General features: G+C 32.8%; 2 protein-coding genes across 2 annotated transcripts in view; both read left to right on the forward strand.

Annotated features, from left to right (window-relative positions):
- Window positions 1-8,289: 8,289 nt before the first annotated feature.
- On the forward strand, window positions 8,290-13,477 carry LOC111615036 (multidrug resistance-associated protein 4-like). The gene is made up of 3 exons (XM_023356410.1): window positions 8,290-8,561; window positions 12,929-13,034; window positions 13,113-13,477. Exons 1-3 carry the CDS (start codon window positions 8,458-8,460, stop codon window positions 13,287-13,289), a joined length of 387 nt encoding a protein of 128 aa, XP_023212178.1. The 5' UTR covers window positions 8,290-8,457; the 3' UTR covers window positions 13,290-13,477.
- A 1,962-nt stretch (window positions 13,478-15,439) lies between these two features.
- The window catches only part of LOC111615034 (solute carrier family 15 member 2-like), a 27,953-nt gene continuing 26,444 nt past the window's right edge, over window positions 15,440-16,948 (forward strand). Inside the window, exons 1-3 of the mRNA XM_023356408.1 lie at window positions 15,440-15,525; window positions 15,590-15,630; window positions 15,834-15,915. Coding sequence (XP_023212176.1) covers window positions 15,489-15,525; window positions 15,590-15,630; window positions 15,834-15,915 — 160 coding nt within the window. The 5' untranslated portion in view covers window positions 15,440-15,488. The remainder of the gene's footprint in view (window positions 15,526-15,589; window positions 15,631-15,833; window positions 15,916-16,948) is intronic.

The raw sequence follows: 16,948 nt of genomic DNA on the forward strand, positions 1-16,948 counted from the left end.
TGTTTTAGCTGGCTACTTTAATGCAGAGAAAACCTTGTCGGGAATCCTAGATAAGAATTGGTGGGAACATATAGTGAAAGAGGTTAAAAGTTACGTTAATAGTTGTCAAGTGTGTCAAATGAATAATGATTATCCGTCGAAAAGCAAAGCTTTCTTACAAACAAAGGACGTACCGTCACGACCCTTTGAAATGTTAGGTTTTGATCATATTGGAATACTTCCATAGATAGAAAAATTCAAAAAGATGGATTTTGATGTGTGTAGATTATTTTACCAGATATTTAATAGCTATCCTTGTGAATAGTTTAAGCACGGAGACCACATTGAGAGTTTTACAAGAGAAGGTATTCGATGTGTATGGATTTCCAAAGACGATTATTTCGGATCAAGGAACGTCTTTTGTGTCTGAAGATTTTGAGAACTTTTTGGAGGACCATGACGTTCTTCATATCCGAACTTGCGCTTTCCACCCCCAAGCAAACGAACTTGTGGAGAGAACAAACCGTACTCTAGAAGACATCTTTAGGAAATATGCTAACGATGATATCACAGCTTGGAAAAGACATGTATCAACAGCAGTATTTGCTTATAACATGACGAAACACAAGTCAACTCAACAAAGTTCATTCTACTTACTCCATGGTTTTGAGCCAAGAACACCAGAAATACAAAGATTAGGAGAAGGACAAACTCTGAAAGACGCTGAGAATAGATTGACTGAGCTGTTTTTTAATCGAGTACAAGCAGTTGCAAACTCTTGCCCAAGCTCATGATCAGAATAAAACATCTTTTGACAAAAATAAGCACGAATCTAAGATTAAGGAACACTATTTAGTGTTGTACTGTCGTTTAAACAGACATAAATTTCAGAGCAAATGGAAAGGTCCATATATAGTAAAGAGGATGATTAATCCTGTCACCTATCTCATTGAAGAAATTCAAGATGATGACAGCAGAATCGTACACGTGAGTCAGATTCGTCCTTATTATCAAAGAACCGATCGAGAAGGACAACGTGCATGAAGCTACAAACAAAAATAACTGTTACTAATGTCTCTAGAAGATAGAGAAGAATTTTAAACAAAAGCTATTGTTTTGTCTAAAAGCAGTCATAGCCGAGATGTAAGAAATTTTCATAGAGAAATCCCGTGAGGAGGCGAGAAGAAAAAAAGCTACAATCCAGATTGAACTTCAGGTAACTTTTATTTATTTTATCAAATTTGTTTATTGTAGGAATATATAAACATAACCTTATTGTATGTTAGGTAACTGATGATGTACTTAATGAAGCAAAATTGCTTTGGTCAAATGAGATATCTCTGCTATTATAACCATATCCTTCACGTACAGTACCAGAATAGAGGAAGCAAAAGTTGCTCTTCTGTTGAAAAATCAGAAGAATATAAAGTAAATTATATTGATGATTGTTATTTGCATTGAGTTTTTTGTTAAGTAAGATTTATATAATTTTGTTTTTCTTACAGTAATTATAATGCATTAGTACATAAACTAGTGAATTTAATTCAGAATGGCAACCTGTCAGTATTTTTAAAAGATTTTTTATTTAATTATTAATGTGAAAAGAAAAAATGTTTTCTCAATATTCAATTACATTAATGACTAATTATATAATCAGCTGTTTATTATATCAATATATACTCTAATATATTTCTTTTTACTTTTTTATTTGATGATTTGTACTTTTAGACCGGCGATATTATCATGGCCTTACATGGCAGAAACATGGGCCTTATGTTTCTGAATCTCCTGATACATTATAAAATTGAATTACCAGCACCAGCTGTTAAAATGTTTGTTCAGCATTTAATTCATGATACTCTGAATGTCAGACAAGTAAGTCCTATTTGATGATTTGTACTAATATTATAATTTGAAATTAAAAGGGAACATTTTTAAATATAAATATTATTTATTTCTAAAATCAGTTGGAATAGTTTTTCTTGAAAAATTTTATTTAACATCGACGAAAAAAATTTTTTTTTTGAAAGAAGNTGTAAATTAGGTACCGTAAGTCTAATATAGCACTAATTTTATACATTTCTTGTGAAAGAAACATTTCTTATTCAACGGCCATAAAAATTATTTATATTAATGATGTCTCCAAAGTTCAACGAAGTTTTTGCAGAAAAATAACTTATCAGAGATCGCGCCCGCCGTTTGCTGCGCTACTCCGCGACAAAAACAAGCTTAAGCAATGGCGACGTCGAACGGTGCACACTCGGTATGTAATCCTACAATTTTTTGTTTATAGCATAGTTTACAAGGATCATTCCGAAAAAAATACAGGCATACCTCGACTTACGTCGTTTCGAGTTACGTCGTTTGTCAAAAGAGTATATGGAAAAATAAAAATGAAGTTTAAGTCATTTTATTCGTCTTTACGTCTGTCCGCCACAAATATTGAAGTCGTAATATCACTAGAAAAACGTTTAAAGCACATAAAATCATATTAAAATATATACAAGTATGTACTGTATTTACAGTACATGCATTCGTAAANCCTTTCTCGAACTTTTTATAAATAATATCTGTAACAAATTATAAATTTTCTGTTATTCATTATCTGTGCACATATATTTAAATTTAAAACAGTAATCGCACTATTAAAATTATCTATTGTGTATGATTTCGTTCAGAGGTACATAAAGATCAAGTATAAATTTAAAATTCGTTCAAAAAAATAAATAATCTTAGTAATTTATTAAGTAAAAGTAATCCGTTTTAAAATTATTCCTATAAATTTAAGAAAACGTGCGAACTAAACTTTATACTGTATTTTCACTTTATACTCACTCAATATTACAACTAAAAAAATAATCTATTTCTGCGTGACTTCATTCTGACGACCACAAAATATAATTGACCAGCATTTCCTATTTCGGTGGGTTGACGTCATTCAGNATTTTAACAAAGTTTGTTCTCTAAATGGTTCAAATTTTGTTTTCTTTCTAAAATTATTTATATTTGCTCTTCATTTGTTGAAATTTTTTGTAAGTAAAATTTTAATTTTAGGTAAATTATATAGTTTTTCCATAATGGGCGAGTCTGATGGTGCTCTGGATGCAGGTGTGGCTGTAGATGAAAAAATAGAATTCGATGGGGTGGACGATGTCGTGCTTGGGGATGATCCGATGTTTTTCCACGATGACGAAAGTGACTGAAAATTTAATTTTTTCGGGTTTTTTCCTCGTGTTTCCATAGAATGATAGTAATTAACTCTTTCATCATGTCTTTCGTGTCCTTGATGGCTATCATGACCAACTGACACGAAGGAATTAAAGATACACACTATTTAAGTTTTCAATAAATAAGTAAGATTCAAAATTTCGCCTTCCTTGTTCCCTCGATCTTTGTGCATTGTTTCCATGTCTTTCTTCATTCGCTCTCTGTTCATTCATCCTCTCTCTCTTTGTTCATTCGCACGCGCTCTTTGTTCATTCATTCTGTCTTTTTGTTCATTCTCCCTCTCTCTTATTTCATTTGCTCCATCTCTTTGTTCATTCGTTCCTTGTTCATCTGCTCTTTCATAATGCATTTTTTGCTCATTTTCTCTTTGTAACATTTATCTAATTGTTCTGTTCTTCCTTTTCTCTGACGTCTTAATTGATTTCGCTCCCTGTTTTTACATAATCTTTCTCACGCTGTTGTGATGTTTCATTGTTTTTTCTCATTTGTTTCCGTTCCCGATTTTTTCGTCTTTCTCTTTTAATGTTCTCTAAAAATTCCATCTTTTTCTGTTAGTATTAATGAGATTTCACAATTGATTAGTATTGAAAAGGTTGGAATATTTTTTAAATCAAAAAGTTGTATCTAAGCAATTATAAGAATTATACTAAAATTTTAGATTTTACTATTAATAGAGGAGAAGTTGTATTATGGAACCCCATTTTCATTTTAGTGAATTGTAAACAAGGTATCATAACTACACCCACATTTTTTGTGCGAAAAGTACTGGTAACTATTAAACTAAATATTCCTAATTGGATTTTTCGCTAGTGTAACTATAAGTATAGTTTTTGAAGGCTTTTGTACAAAAAGTCGGAAAGTAGGCTTAGAGAAAATCGAGTGGTAATATGGAACCTTACTGTATATTTTAAAAAATGCTTTAATGTAGCCAATAACAAATAGGAAAGTACAAAAAATGTTAAATAATTACAAAATTATTCACGCCAATGTATTTTATCGCAAAAATGCTTTTATAATAGAAAAATATGACATCCATCAACAATATATATTCCAGCAGCTCTTTTTCAATATTCTCGGGAAGAATTGACTTTCTACCTAGTGTCTTTTTCACAAATTGCTCCGGACGAATGTCTGCTTGCAAAGAGAGAGTTCGGAGGAGTTGAGTTCCATATTACTGTAAAAGCACCAATGGGGTCCGTATTTCATGCATCACCATCTTGAATTAACTTATGTCTGTCGAGACCAAAATTTAAAAAATGTGAACATCTCACAGATTAATATGTACCCCTAAGTCTCTGGAACGGAATGCATCCACCAGTGAACCTACAACTACACGATTTATATTTTAGAAATAATTAAGTTCACTTAGCATTCAAAACTTGCGAATTTTGAAAAAAACAAATTTGCTGATTAAATACGGACAACCTTTTAACTGAAGTAAAACGGGTTTTCCCCTTGCTATGGATGTCTGCCTAGTTCAGTTCAGCNAGTCGTAATATCACTAGAAAAACGTTTAAAGCACATAAAATCATATTAAAATATATACAAGTATGTACTGTATTTACAGTACATGCATTCGTAAATTTAGATTACTTTTTTTCCGTACTATATTAAAAACTAAAATTTATTTGTTTGTAAGCTTAAAATAGATTTTTATTAACCATATATTATTAAAAATGCATTAATAAATAAAATACAGAACCGGGAATGGTAATTTACGGTTTAGCGTAGTGATAAGTAGATTCGGAGACAAGTAAATTCGACTTACGTCGTTTTTCGACTTACGACGTTCTCCTGGAACCAATTACCGACATAAGGCGAGGTATACCTGTATACGTATTTTGGAAATGAGTCGAATTAGTCTAGGAATCGATTAATTTTATGGAAGAAAACCTTTCAAACAGCCGTAGTCCGTAAACTTCACACGTGTCGGGCTGTGATTGGCAAAATGGATTCATAAAGAACGGAACGTATCTACCGTGTTATAGGGGGGTCGACTGTAAATCTTATTTAAATGTATGGCTAACAACGTCGCCTACATTGAAATTCGAAAGATGCTTGCTGTCGAAATTCCCCAGAAGTGCGTGTGCGCACAGCCTACAATAAGAACAGCCTAGCCATTTGCTCTGAGTACGTGTGTCGTTTCCTGAGGCGATTTGCACATAGTCCTCACTAGGAGCGCTGATGACTGGACTATTCGATCAAGTGATCAACGGCAATTCTGTTGCAAAGACGTGCTTATGATAGATTTAAAAAAAAAACTAAAATTTCGAAAATATTTTATATGAAGATACTGGTAAATTTTTAAAAAGTTTGATTTAAAATGGTTTGTTGTTCTGTGCCATTTTGTACATCAAACAAATCGAAAAAAGATGGAACAAGTTTTCACAAATATCCCGTGGAAGAGAATTTACGTATAAAATGGATAAAAGCTGTCAGCAGAAAAGGTAAGATTTATTTAATGCTCCATAATTAAACAACGTAGGAAAAATTATAACACCTATGATACATTCATTGATGCTACTTTTGCAATTATTTTATGTGCTGTAAGGGTTCGTGCAAAAGCTACGTATCCCCATATTTCCCAAATCTTACCTTCCCATTCCCATTGTGATCTTTTGTGGCTCTTATAAAAACCCCCTAAAAAGGCATATGGAAAATTTTAACCCCCGAAAATTTATCGAATTTCTCGGATATTTCAAAAACAGTAGAAAGACATTGCTAAAAACTACATGGGTGTATTTGAAAAGCACTTAATTTCAGCTTTTAAAATACAAAAAATTAAATACATATAACCCCCCTTAATGAGGACAAGTACGGTTTTTGCACGACCCCTAATTGCAATGAGATTAGGCTATATTTTGAAACTTTTGTAGGCTATATTTTTTAAACTTTTGTACAATTTATCTATTTATGCTTACAAATTTTTTATAGATAGTATAACTAATAGATTTACTGTATAAGCTAACTCTTTTTAAATTTACAGATGAAAACAGTTGACAACTGACTTTTCAGTTGTCTGCAGTAAGCACTTTCTGGAATCAGATTATAAACCAGGATTGAAAAAGAGAATATTGATTCAAAATGCTGTCCCAAGCGTTTTTCACAAATACCCATTTTATTGTGAGGTCAGCCGATTAGGGGTGAGGTTTTTTTGACAGCCGAGCAGTCAATACTGTTGTGTGGGCGCGGAATGACTCACCGAGACAGGTTTACCATATGAACCCGTTTAATAATATACTTAAATTGTTCTTACAATAAGTCAGGCGAAAGCCTATCCAACGATGGGCTACTATAACATTTCTAATAAAAACGGAAAAGTGCGACTGTTCGATTGGTCTTTGGGTATTGTCAGCACGCTGGAAGTAGAGAACGATGGCCTCGGGGCACGCACCTACACATGTAGAGATGTCCTCGGTGGACGAGTCTAACCTCGACGATTCTGGACGGATCCTCGGCGATTCTGGAAGTGACGGGTTGGCGAAACCAGTTCCTAGGGCGTCGAAAGAGCCTTCGTTGTGTCTGTATCGTGAGCACCAAATCACAGCAGGTGAGCACTACGCACCAAAACTCAAGATCCCGTAAAATAACCGAAAACGCGTTTTTATCGATTTTTCCACCTCCGTCGCCTCTCCATTGGTCTCTCCTCGTCACATGGTGACAATTCGAAACCCAACTAAGGGCGCGGGAGTGGTCAACATCGCGTCGGAACACGACTACTCTCCAATCTCGTTATCATCGACTTTATCTATTGTTTAAAATTTTTTAAAAAGACAAACGGTTCCTTGTTTAAATCCGATCTTTAAGTTCGCTCTGTCGTGCTATGAAACTTGACTCATTTAAAAAGTCGTTAATGACCACCTTTCGGACCCCGGTTGGGTCCTCACACTATAAGCAGGTTGTTCGTAAAGATGCCAGAAGAGAAGTAAAAAAGGTCAGTCCCAAGAAAGGAGTTTGTACTGGTACCAAACGAAAGCATGTTCAATCTAAACAACAAGTACATGATCAAGTCGCACGAGTGTCCAATGTCCAAGTACATGATCATGTCGCACGAAGTCCAATGTATTCAAAAAACACGGTTTCGAAAATAACATGAAAAAAATACATTAATGCACACTAGTGTAATGGATAAATCTGGTTCACTGATTTGTAAAACTTTTACATAATTTTGCACAGGCATATCCTCTAATAAAAGATCGTCTCTGCGAACGAAAATTGTTTTGTTCCTGGTGATTGGACATGGTGGAAATAAAGGGAATTTAGTTTCTTGTATATTTTACTATTTTGCGAATTTGCCGTCCGCTATTTTAATTGAAATTAAAAGTTAAAATCGATGTTGAAGGAGTTAATTATGGTCGAATTTAATTAAAAATAACATATTAATATTAATCGAAATGATTTGGAAAGAGAATGTATAAAGAATAGTTAGTATTAGGTGAATTTTTGCCCTTTTCATAAATAAAACAGCACAAAATCAGTGTAACAGGGGAAACACATTAATTTAACAATCTAACACTAAGTATGACACAGTACGAAGTACTAAGTAAACTTGTTCTTTTCACAAATTCACATTGATAAACATGTTTATCAATATGGATTTTGAAAAGAAAGTATATCATTCAAACATAAAAATTCATACATCGAAAAGAATTTTGAAAAAAATGTAAATACAAAGAATAAGTACCAAATATACATTCATACTTGCATAAAGCATATGACAAGTTTGCATTCCCTGTACAATATTATAGCCGAATTTGGTTTCTCTTCAAAATTAAAACCTCTCTTTGAAATTTGTTTGAATAATATAAGATATACATGGAAACTAGTAAAATTATTTTTGTGAGCCCGCGGGCCTATCTACGGGTGTAAGAGAAGAATTGTTATACGGGTAACGCGATTGTTATAAAAAAAAAGAAAACATCGTCTAGAACGGATCAGATGACGTTCTCTCTAAACAATCGGAGAGGAATTTTGACAACAAGATGGAAAAAGATTCGAATGTGAAAGAGTGACAGCTGCTATTAAACGTCATCGGAAGAAACCTATGCCCGCACCTGGGAATGAACCTTCGACATGTCAATAGTCGATCACATGATCATTTTCCCAGGCATCAAGCATAAAAGGTGGAAACACCGAAGTCCCGGGCGGTCGTCTCATACAAAGAAAGGTGAATAGATTAATTAATGCCTGGAGTAATCTACGACTAGGTGCCTAGTTCAGCGGACCTCCACAAACGGACTGTCTCGGCCCATGCAAGTCAACGATATGAAGACCCGCCATACAATCGCCAGTCCTCTTCGAATTCCTCTCTCCGATCGAACGAACGTCATCTACTCTGATCAACGAAGATTGAGGTATCTATAGATTATTGTAAATTCTCTCTCAGTGGAAGTAGCGATAGAGTTAGGTCATTAGATCAGCATGCGAGCTGATTAGAAACTTTTTGTCAATCCCCTCCATAGGAGTGTATATGTAACCTCATTTAACCGCATCTAATTTAGGCTTAGTTTTATGTATCATAGGTTTTGTTATAGAATAAATTCTTGTCTGTTAAAAACCTGTCTCCTGTCACTCCAAAACACGGACACCTGTCGACTTTCCCAACCCCCTCGCCACTCGAAAAAAGCCATCCCAAAGACAAAGTGGGCGAGTTTTACCAACTCGACGATTAGAAGGCTCCGTCCCCTCGCCCGGTTTCTCACATTTTCATAAATGTTTAAGGTACAAACCGTTGTATGCTGTAGGTATTTGAGGTCCATTATCATTAACATTGTATGATGTGATCATTTTTCACCGACTTAATGTATGGTTATTAAACCTAGGAAGAACGAAAACATTGGTAAATAGTATAGTATGAGGCGCAGTGTTTCACGCAAAAAAACGATTAATGGAGACAACGAGTTAAGAGAGATATCATTAATCTAAACAAATATCGTTCAGGAACTTCACAATCCTATCATTTTTATGTCCTTAATTGTAGTGGATACGTTGAAATTTAGCAATACCAGAATTAAATATATTAAAACTTNTATAATTCTTATTGTTTGTGATATTTCGCTTAGCTCTACACGCGATTTAGTGTAATATTTTGGTCAAACTTCCATAAAATGCCTTTAGTGTCGTTGGTAATGCAAAAACACTTAGTACTGTACAGATACCGAGAGATTCTCTAATATTTAGAGACGTAAACTCTATTCGCGAGCATTCATTGGTGCTTTATCAGAACAGGATGCCATTTATGAGTAAGCTATATCGAGGTTTGATTGAAAGAATCAACAAATGGGATCTCAACAGGACTCGACCCAGTCCTATCTGATGGAAACTCGACATGTTTCCATATGCTGCAGAATTTTAAATTGATCTAACTGAATCTGTTGGAAAGTTTATTATCTTTTTTATATCATTTTGTCATATATTTTCTTTTATCTATAATAAACTGTTATACAATTATACATTAAATCATTGCTTGGAGTCAATCAGATCTTCTTTTAATTCTTTTAACATGTCTCTTACAAAAAGTAACAGGTGAGAANACCCGTTAGCCTTATCAATGGCTAAAGCTAGGTGTACTCTATTCTATCGTTAATACGCAGACGTGTATTTAATCGACTTTGGAATTATCAAAACAATAGATTTTTTTCGAAAAATGTCCAAAATAATTGAATGCAAAATATATTTTTTCCATAACCTCCTAACAAACTTGTATAAAATACAAAGATTGTTCAAACACTGCAAAACTGGAATAAAATATGTCATAAAACACGCAAACCTTTAAATCTTACAAATGAAATTCCAGCATCCCTCTACTACTCCCGGAATGCCGAAACTTCCAGGAGTAGGTATTATCAGGCCAATTCCAAGATCATTGAGGGATATGTACTTATATAATGAAAAAAATTCGTATAAAATCAAATGTTTGTATTAAAAATATGAAAACCAATAATTCTAATACGGAAGTATGCGTACTTTTGTTTGGTATATTATTTATCTGCTTATATTATGTATTATTTTTTTAAATTCGTATTTTATTGTTTACGTTAATAATCTGTTAATAAAATTGCAATTAATCTGTAAATTCATTGCAATTTTATCTAATGTAATTAAATTGTAAGTCTGGTTAATGTATTAATTGATAGTATACTATTAATTCTATGTTATATTAATTAAAGTACAGTAAAGCCCCGAACTTACGCGATAGGTGGGACCGAGCGATAACCGCGTAGTCGAATTCACGTAAGTCGGGGTATAATTTCGCAATTTGTGTAAAATCCAAATCGGATATATGTAAGCTAATAAATGTTCTCGTTAATCTTATCTCATCTTTTCATTCGTTCACGGTTACAAGAAATCACCACATAGAGTCTCTCAAGTCTCCGTAGATATAACAAACACAGAAATAAGTAACACAAAATAAATTGTAGCTATGTGTCGCGTCACGTCCGAACATGTAAGCTGAACAATAGTGTGGGGGGGAGTGAGTAATCAACAGTTGCTCAAACAAAAGACGAATCGACGAGATTTGAAAATCGTGTAACTCCGGGTTCGCGTAAGTGGACGTATTACTGTATTAGTTTATTACAATTATCGTAAATTATGTTAATTTTAATTTTAGTAAATTTTCTAACGGTTCTTTATTCAGCCAACATTTTTATCGACAGTGCTGCCATTTTACGTACGTTTTTACGTGTATAGTAGACCCCCATAAAGCTTAGATACGTTCCACTTTATAAGAATTTTACGTTGTAGGAGTCCTTAAATACATAAGCCAATCGCAGCCCGACACGTGTGAAGTTTACGGACTAAGGCTGTTTGAAAGGTTTTCTTCTATAAAATTAACTGATTCTAGACTAATTCGACTCAACATTTCCAAAACACGTATAATTTTTTGGGAATAATCCGTATAAACTATGCTATAAACAAAAAATTGTAGGATTACTTACCGAGTGTGCACCGTTCGATTACGCCGTTGCTTACGCTTGTTTTCGTTGCGGAGCAACTTACCAAACGGCGGCCGCGTTTTCTGATAAGTTATCTTTCTGCGAACACTTCGTTCAACTTTGGAGACATCATTGATAGAAATAATTTTTATGGCCGTTGAATAAGAAATGTTTCTTTCACAAGAAATGTATAAAATTACTGCTGTATTAGACTTACGGTACCTAATTTACATACTGTACAGACGATAGTAAACTCAACTTACTCGCCTAAACTCTCCGTAGCGTGGCGCTGGACGGCGGAAAGTATATATTATATATAATGGAAAGTTATTATATATTATAATCTATATATATTATTATAATAAAGTTACAATAAATTAAGTTAATATATAATTATATATACAGTACCTAATTTATATATAATACTGTACAGACGATAGCAAACTCAATTTACCCGCCTAAACTTTCCGTAGCGTGGCGCTGGACGGCAGAAAGTAGTTCGGCTGCTCATTCACTATTGGTCCAGATTCGACCAATCTTGTCGCGACACGAGTCGGCGACGACGTTTTTCGAGTCCCTTTATACGAATACTGCCGCAATTTTTTCGCTACGTTATAGGAATTTCCGTTATAGGAACCCACATTATAGGGGGGTCGACTGTACGTACATTCTACATACGTGCGACTAAATATCTAGATGGCACAACGCACTGATGTGTCAGCTGAATGACGTCAACTTGTTGGAAATGTTGATCAATTGTCCTAAACTTTGTAAGAGTTTTGAGAGCGGGCAGACGTTATAATTATAGACATTTCATCTGAAACTCGATAAAAGGCACTTATTTATAATTTCACTAGCTCTTGTGTGTATTGACATTAACGTTAAAATTATTGCAAAATTTTCAATTAAACTAAATTACGTGACATCAAAGATTTTAATGTTGAGAGTGTTTTAATTTAGACATCAAGAAGTAACTTTTATATGTTTTTCATTTCAATAAAGCAGTTTTGTAAATTTCTATAATAATAAAATAATCAAAAACAACTAATTGCAAATTAAGTTTTATTTTTTACATTCTTTATTAGACAATACAATATTTTTAACCTTACAGAAACTTGTATTNAAAATAATAAATAAAAAATTTAATTTATTAAGAAAACAATTCAAGAAAACGATTCATTTGTTGATGCTGGTGAGATAAGTAAAAGTTACATGTTCAAAAGTATAGTTAATAAAATATAATATCATTATGAAGTTATTGTGCAGTACTTTATTATGTATAAAGTGTAAATTATATGAAATATGAATTATATTTAATATTTCAAGTCTGATGCAATTACGACAAAACGCAATATTTACAACATGTCGCATATGTAATAACTTATCGTGTTTCATGATAAGTTAACAGTTATGAATTATTCAAAACTGCTATAATATATCCCTTATTCTGCTATAATTACAAAAAAGTCATCAAAAATTCTATAATGCTTTTCACAACACTTCACTTTGTAACGCTTACTTGAATATCCATTCACCTACATTACGTAATTCATGAAGTCTATAAACTCTAAAACTTCGATGGAAATATCAGTTTATATAATAACAATATCGTAGAAATTAAGACGTCTGAATGTCTGTCATTACATTATATAGAAATTTATATAATGCAAACATATGTAAATTTACATTAACTGGAAAATTGATTATATAATTAGTTCATTTGCAATAATTGTGGCACGTTTTCTTTATTCACATTCTTAAATTATAAATATTTTTATTTTCAGCACGGATTCTTTAATACAGAAAATCATTCGGGAAAAATTCGAATTGTGTACAGTATTGACAATAGCTCATCGACTGAACACCATTATTGATTCAGATAGAGTGCTGGTAAGATATTTTGTAGATAATATATATATATAATGATGATATCATACTTCATTATAATAGTACATTTTAATTTGACAGGTTTTAGATGCTGGAGAAATTCAAGAATTTGACAAGCCGCATGTACTGCTGAATAACGTCAGGGGTATTTTCTATAACCTGGTTATGAAAACGGGACGAACATCAATGAAACAACTTTGCGAAATTGCTAAAGATGAATATTTCTTAAAGGAGAGTGTTATAAAAACGAAATTATAAAATAATTGATCTACGTTCTGTTTGCTTTAGGAGTGGCTACTCGAGAAATTAACGTAATTTAATAGATTTTTACACAGGTCGTATTAATGAAAGGGATTTCGTATTTGTATTTTATATAAAGTCATTTAATTTATAATTTTTTATATTTTACACAATAAAAAGATATATCATTGTATTTGTCATATTATAATTACAGTATTTCTTTCGTGTTGAAAAATTACTTCTATTGTACTTTTTCAAAAAAATAAAATAATAAAATAAAGTTAACGCTTACAATCGTATAGGATAATGTTGTTCGAATATAGCACGCAACACTTGGGCGATCTGTCAAGGAAGTGCTTCCGCGAGGTGGGAAATTGGTCCTTCTCGCGGAAGTCTAAGTGTTATACATCTGAAAATGCCTGGAAAACTCTAACTACTACTGATAAGTGGTTGTTTACTCTGTCACAAGATGCAACGTCTATTGTATTACTCCTTTCCTGCCATTCTGACCTTGCGACGTATCGCTAGATGTTTTTGAAAAAATACTTTAAAATAATTCAGAACAAAAAGACTGCCACAAGAATATTGTATTACTTAAAATCAGTCGGCAGCATCACTTGACCAATATATCAAAATTTAGTATATTAATAAAAATGTAAAGTCAAAGCAATATTCTCCAACAGCCTAGATCAGCGGTCGGCAACCTCTGGTCCGTGGACCATTGAAGGTCCGCGAGAAAATTTGGATGTTCCGTGGAAAAATTTGGACATTGATCAACTGAAAGTTACGCGAAGTATTACGAAAGAAATGCAAAATGCTTAATTGCTTTTTTCACTCATTTTTATTCGAATCTAAATCCAAATACGAAATGACTGTTATCAATAAATAATGAATAATAGACAATATTGTGAGTGCGGTTGTCTTCCTTTGTGGAAAGCGCTAAGAATTCATAAATTTATTTCAAACAAGCAGCAATGAACTGTAGGCTTGCATTAATTTGTTATAATTAAACAAGCGAGTTTCATATTAATATAGTAAAATTGAACTTTTATGATCATTATTATCCAGATTTTGTATCGTTTAAAAAAAGTTAATGATAGTGGTCCGCGGGAATCAAAATTGTGAGTTTAGTGGTCCGTGAGGTCATAAAGGTTGACGACCGCTGGCCTAGATGACTTGACAGCGCTCTCCATAATCAAACAATTTTATAGAATACATTGTTATTAGTGAAGGTAATTGGATCAAACATGGCGATAGAGATTGGGCTCGTTGACTGGTAAAATACTTTTAATACAGACGGAAAAGTGTAAAGCGAAAATTATGTATCTATATTCATCGTCATCATATAATGTAATTACTGCAAATTGCAAAAGTTTCATATTCGAATATTTAGATAGAGACTTGTTTCATTCTTTGTCCCAAAATGGCATGACTTCCTATGAAGCACGAGATTGAAAAGAGGTGGAATTCAGACCATGCATGAAGTTTAGTTGTTCCTCCAATGAAANAAAACTTAAATATAGACACTGGATATATATTTTTCTATGCAACCAGGTATACAGCACATACAAGGCATCTAGAAATAGTTATTCATTAGTATGGTAATATTATTTAAACAAAAAATAAAAAGGATTAAAAAGTAGTTTACTATGAAAACATTACAGTACAAATGTAACCTTACTTTTTCCTGGCACTTATATCGATAAACAATTTCCATGATGAAATGTGTGGAAATTCTTATTTAAAACATATTCAAAGGAATTTAAATATTTACAGTATTATTGATTGTTAAATAATTTATACAAGAATTCTATACTTTTAATTTATTAATTTGAAAAATGATCATACAAATTTGATTAAACATTTTTACAGATATATCTATTATGGNATCAACGAATAAAGGAACTTGATGGAAAATTTGCCATGTGTCTTTAGAATAAAACACAATACTAGTGTTTATTACGCCACAAATATAAAACAGGACACGGTTTCAGAAAGAAAATAAAAAAAAAGTATGCTTTTTTATAATTAAGTAATCAAAGTACATTCGTAAAAAAATATGTCATCAGAACAGAAGATAACGGCAATTATATTATTTTTTGTGATAAGATAAATAACTGAATTTAAAATAGCGTTTTTATTCATTTCAGCTATCATTTGAATAAAATTTTCACACTCGATAAATGATATAAAGCACGAAAACACTTTTTATTTCGAATGATGACATCGTTCAGCGATGAAAATGTGGATAAAAGTACATCAATATTTTGGTATTTTCAATCTATTTATATTTTTATTTAACCTGAACTTTTTTGTAGCTACTCCGTTACTTTCTTCTCAAAGAATTTCTTCAGTTCGAGTAAGTATAAAACAAAATAGAAGTTTTTACCGGTTATTTCATTCTATGTAATTGTTTTATTTATTTAACGAAAATAACTTAAAAATTGCCATTTGATCCGTAGAAATATTCTGAATTATTTAATCAATTATATATTTTTAAAAATTGCCATTTGATCCGTAGAAATATTCTGAATTATTTAATCAATTATATATTTTTTTCAGAAAAAGCTTCCATATCCAAAGGCCGCATTGTTCATTTTGCTGCTTCCATTTGGAATTTACTTTTTTTATGCTTCATTATTAAGTAAGTTATTTTATCAATTTTATTACGTTATAAAATTGCGGTGAGAGTAATAAATTTTGTCGAATTTATTAACTATTTTTATAAAACACAATACAGCATCGTGTTTAAAAACATAAATAATGCTAGTTGCCTTAGTAATAACTAGCTTATAAAAAATTCATTTCTTTTCCATNGTGAGAGTAATAAATTTTGTCGAATTTATTAACTATTTTTATAAAACACAATACAGCATCGTGTTTAAAAACATAAATAATGCTAGTTGCCTTAGTAATAACTAGCTTATAAAAAATTTATTTCTTTTCCATTTATCAAAATCTACATCCAGAAGAATATTCCAATTAGAATAATTGGAATATTCTTCTGGATGTAGATTTTGATAAATGAAAAAAAGGTTAAAAAATTAGATTGATGTGAAAAGGCAAAACAAAACTTGGCAAATCAGGGCGAATTCATTCCGAAAGGTCTTAACCTGGAAAGTGATTGTATCTAGATGTTATGTACAGTACGTGAATAAAGCCCGATGAACTCTACGTCCATTGGTCAGTTTCCAACCCGCGATCATCTACCACAGACAGGTGCAATGTTCTTCAATATTCCAAAGACCAATCATACATGAAACGTTAATGAAAAGTAATGTAAGTTCGCCGATTTTGGGGGCAATACGTTAATTGCGCGTCAGGAAAACCTAGGGCCAAACCGTATGTGGATGGTGGCGGTAGGAGACAAAGATGACAAGTGTCTTACACGAAAACCGTTTATTTTGACATGAAGTTAACTTACACAACAGGAATAACAAAATAAGTTCGTTGGCCGGCTGAGGTTTCGCTTCTTCTGTGCCCCGGGGCTCAATGAGGTAGCTACTGACGATCTTGCGTCCTTGATGCGAGTTCAGGTGTCCGATGATGCGGCGGTGCTCGGCGGTTATGGCGTTCTGGATGCTGGGGGTCCAGTGCACGGCTGAGACTCGGCTATCCTGACCTCTTGAGTATGTGTCCGTGTGCTGCGGGCCTGGCGTCTTGGAGAGAATCTGCCC

This window comes from Centruroides sculpturatus, unplaced genomic scaffold, assembly GCF_000671375.1.
Source record: "Centruroides sculpturatus isolate CEXI.00-Female unplaced genomic scaffold, Cexi_2.0 scaffold1976, whole genome shotgun sequence".
Taxonomy (NCBI): Eukaryota; Metazoa; Arthropoda; class Arachnida; order Scorpiones; family Buthidae; genus Centruroides; species Centruroides sculpturatus.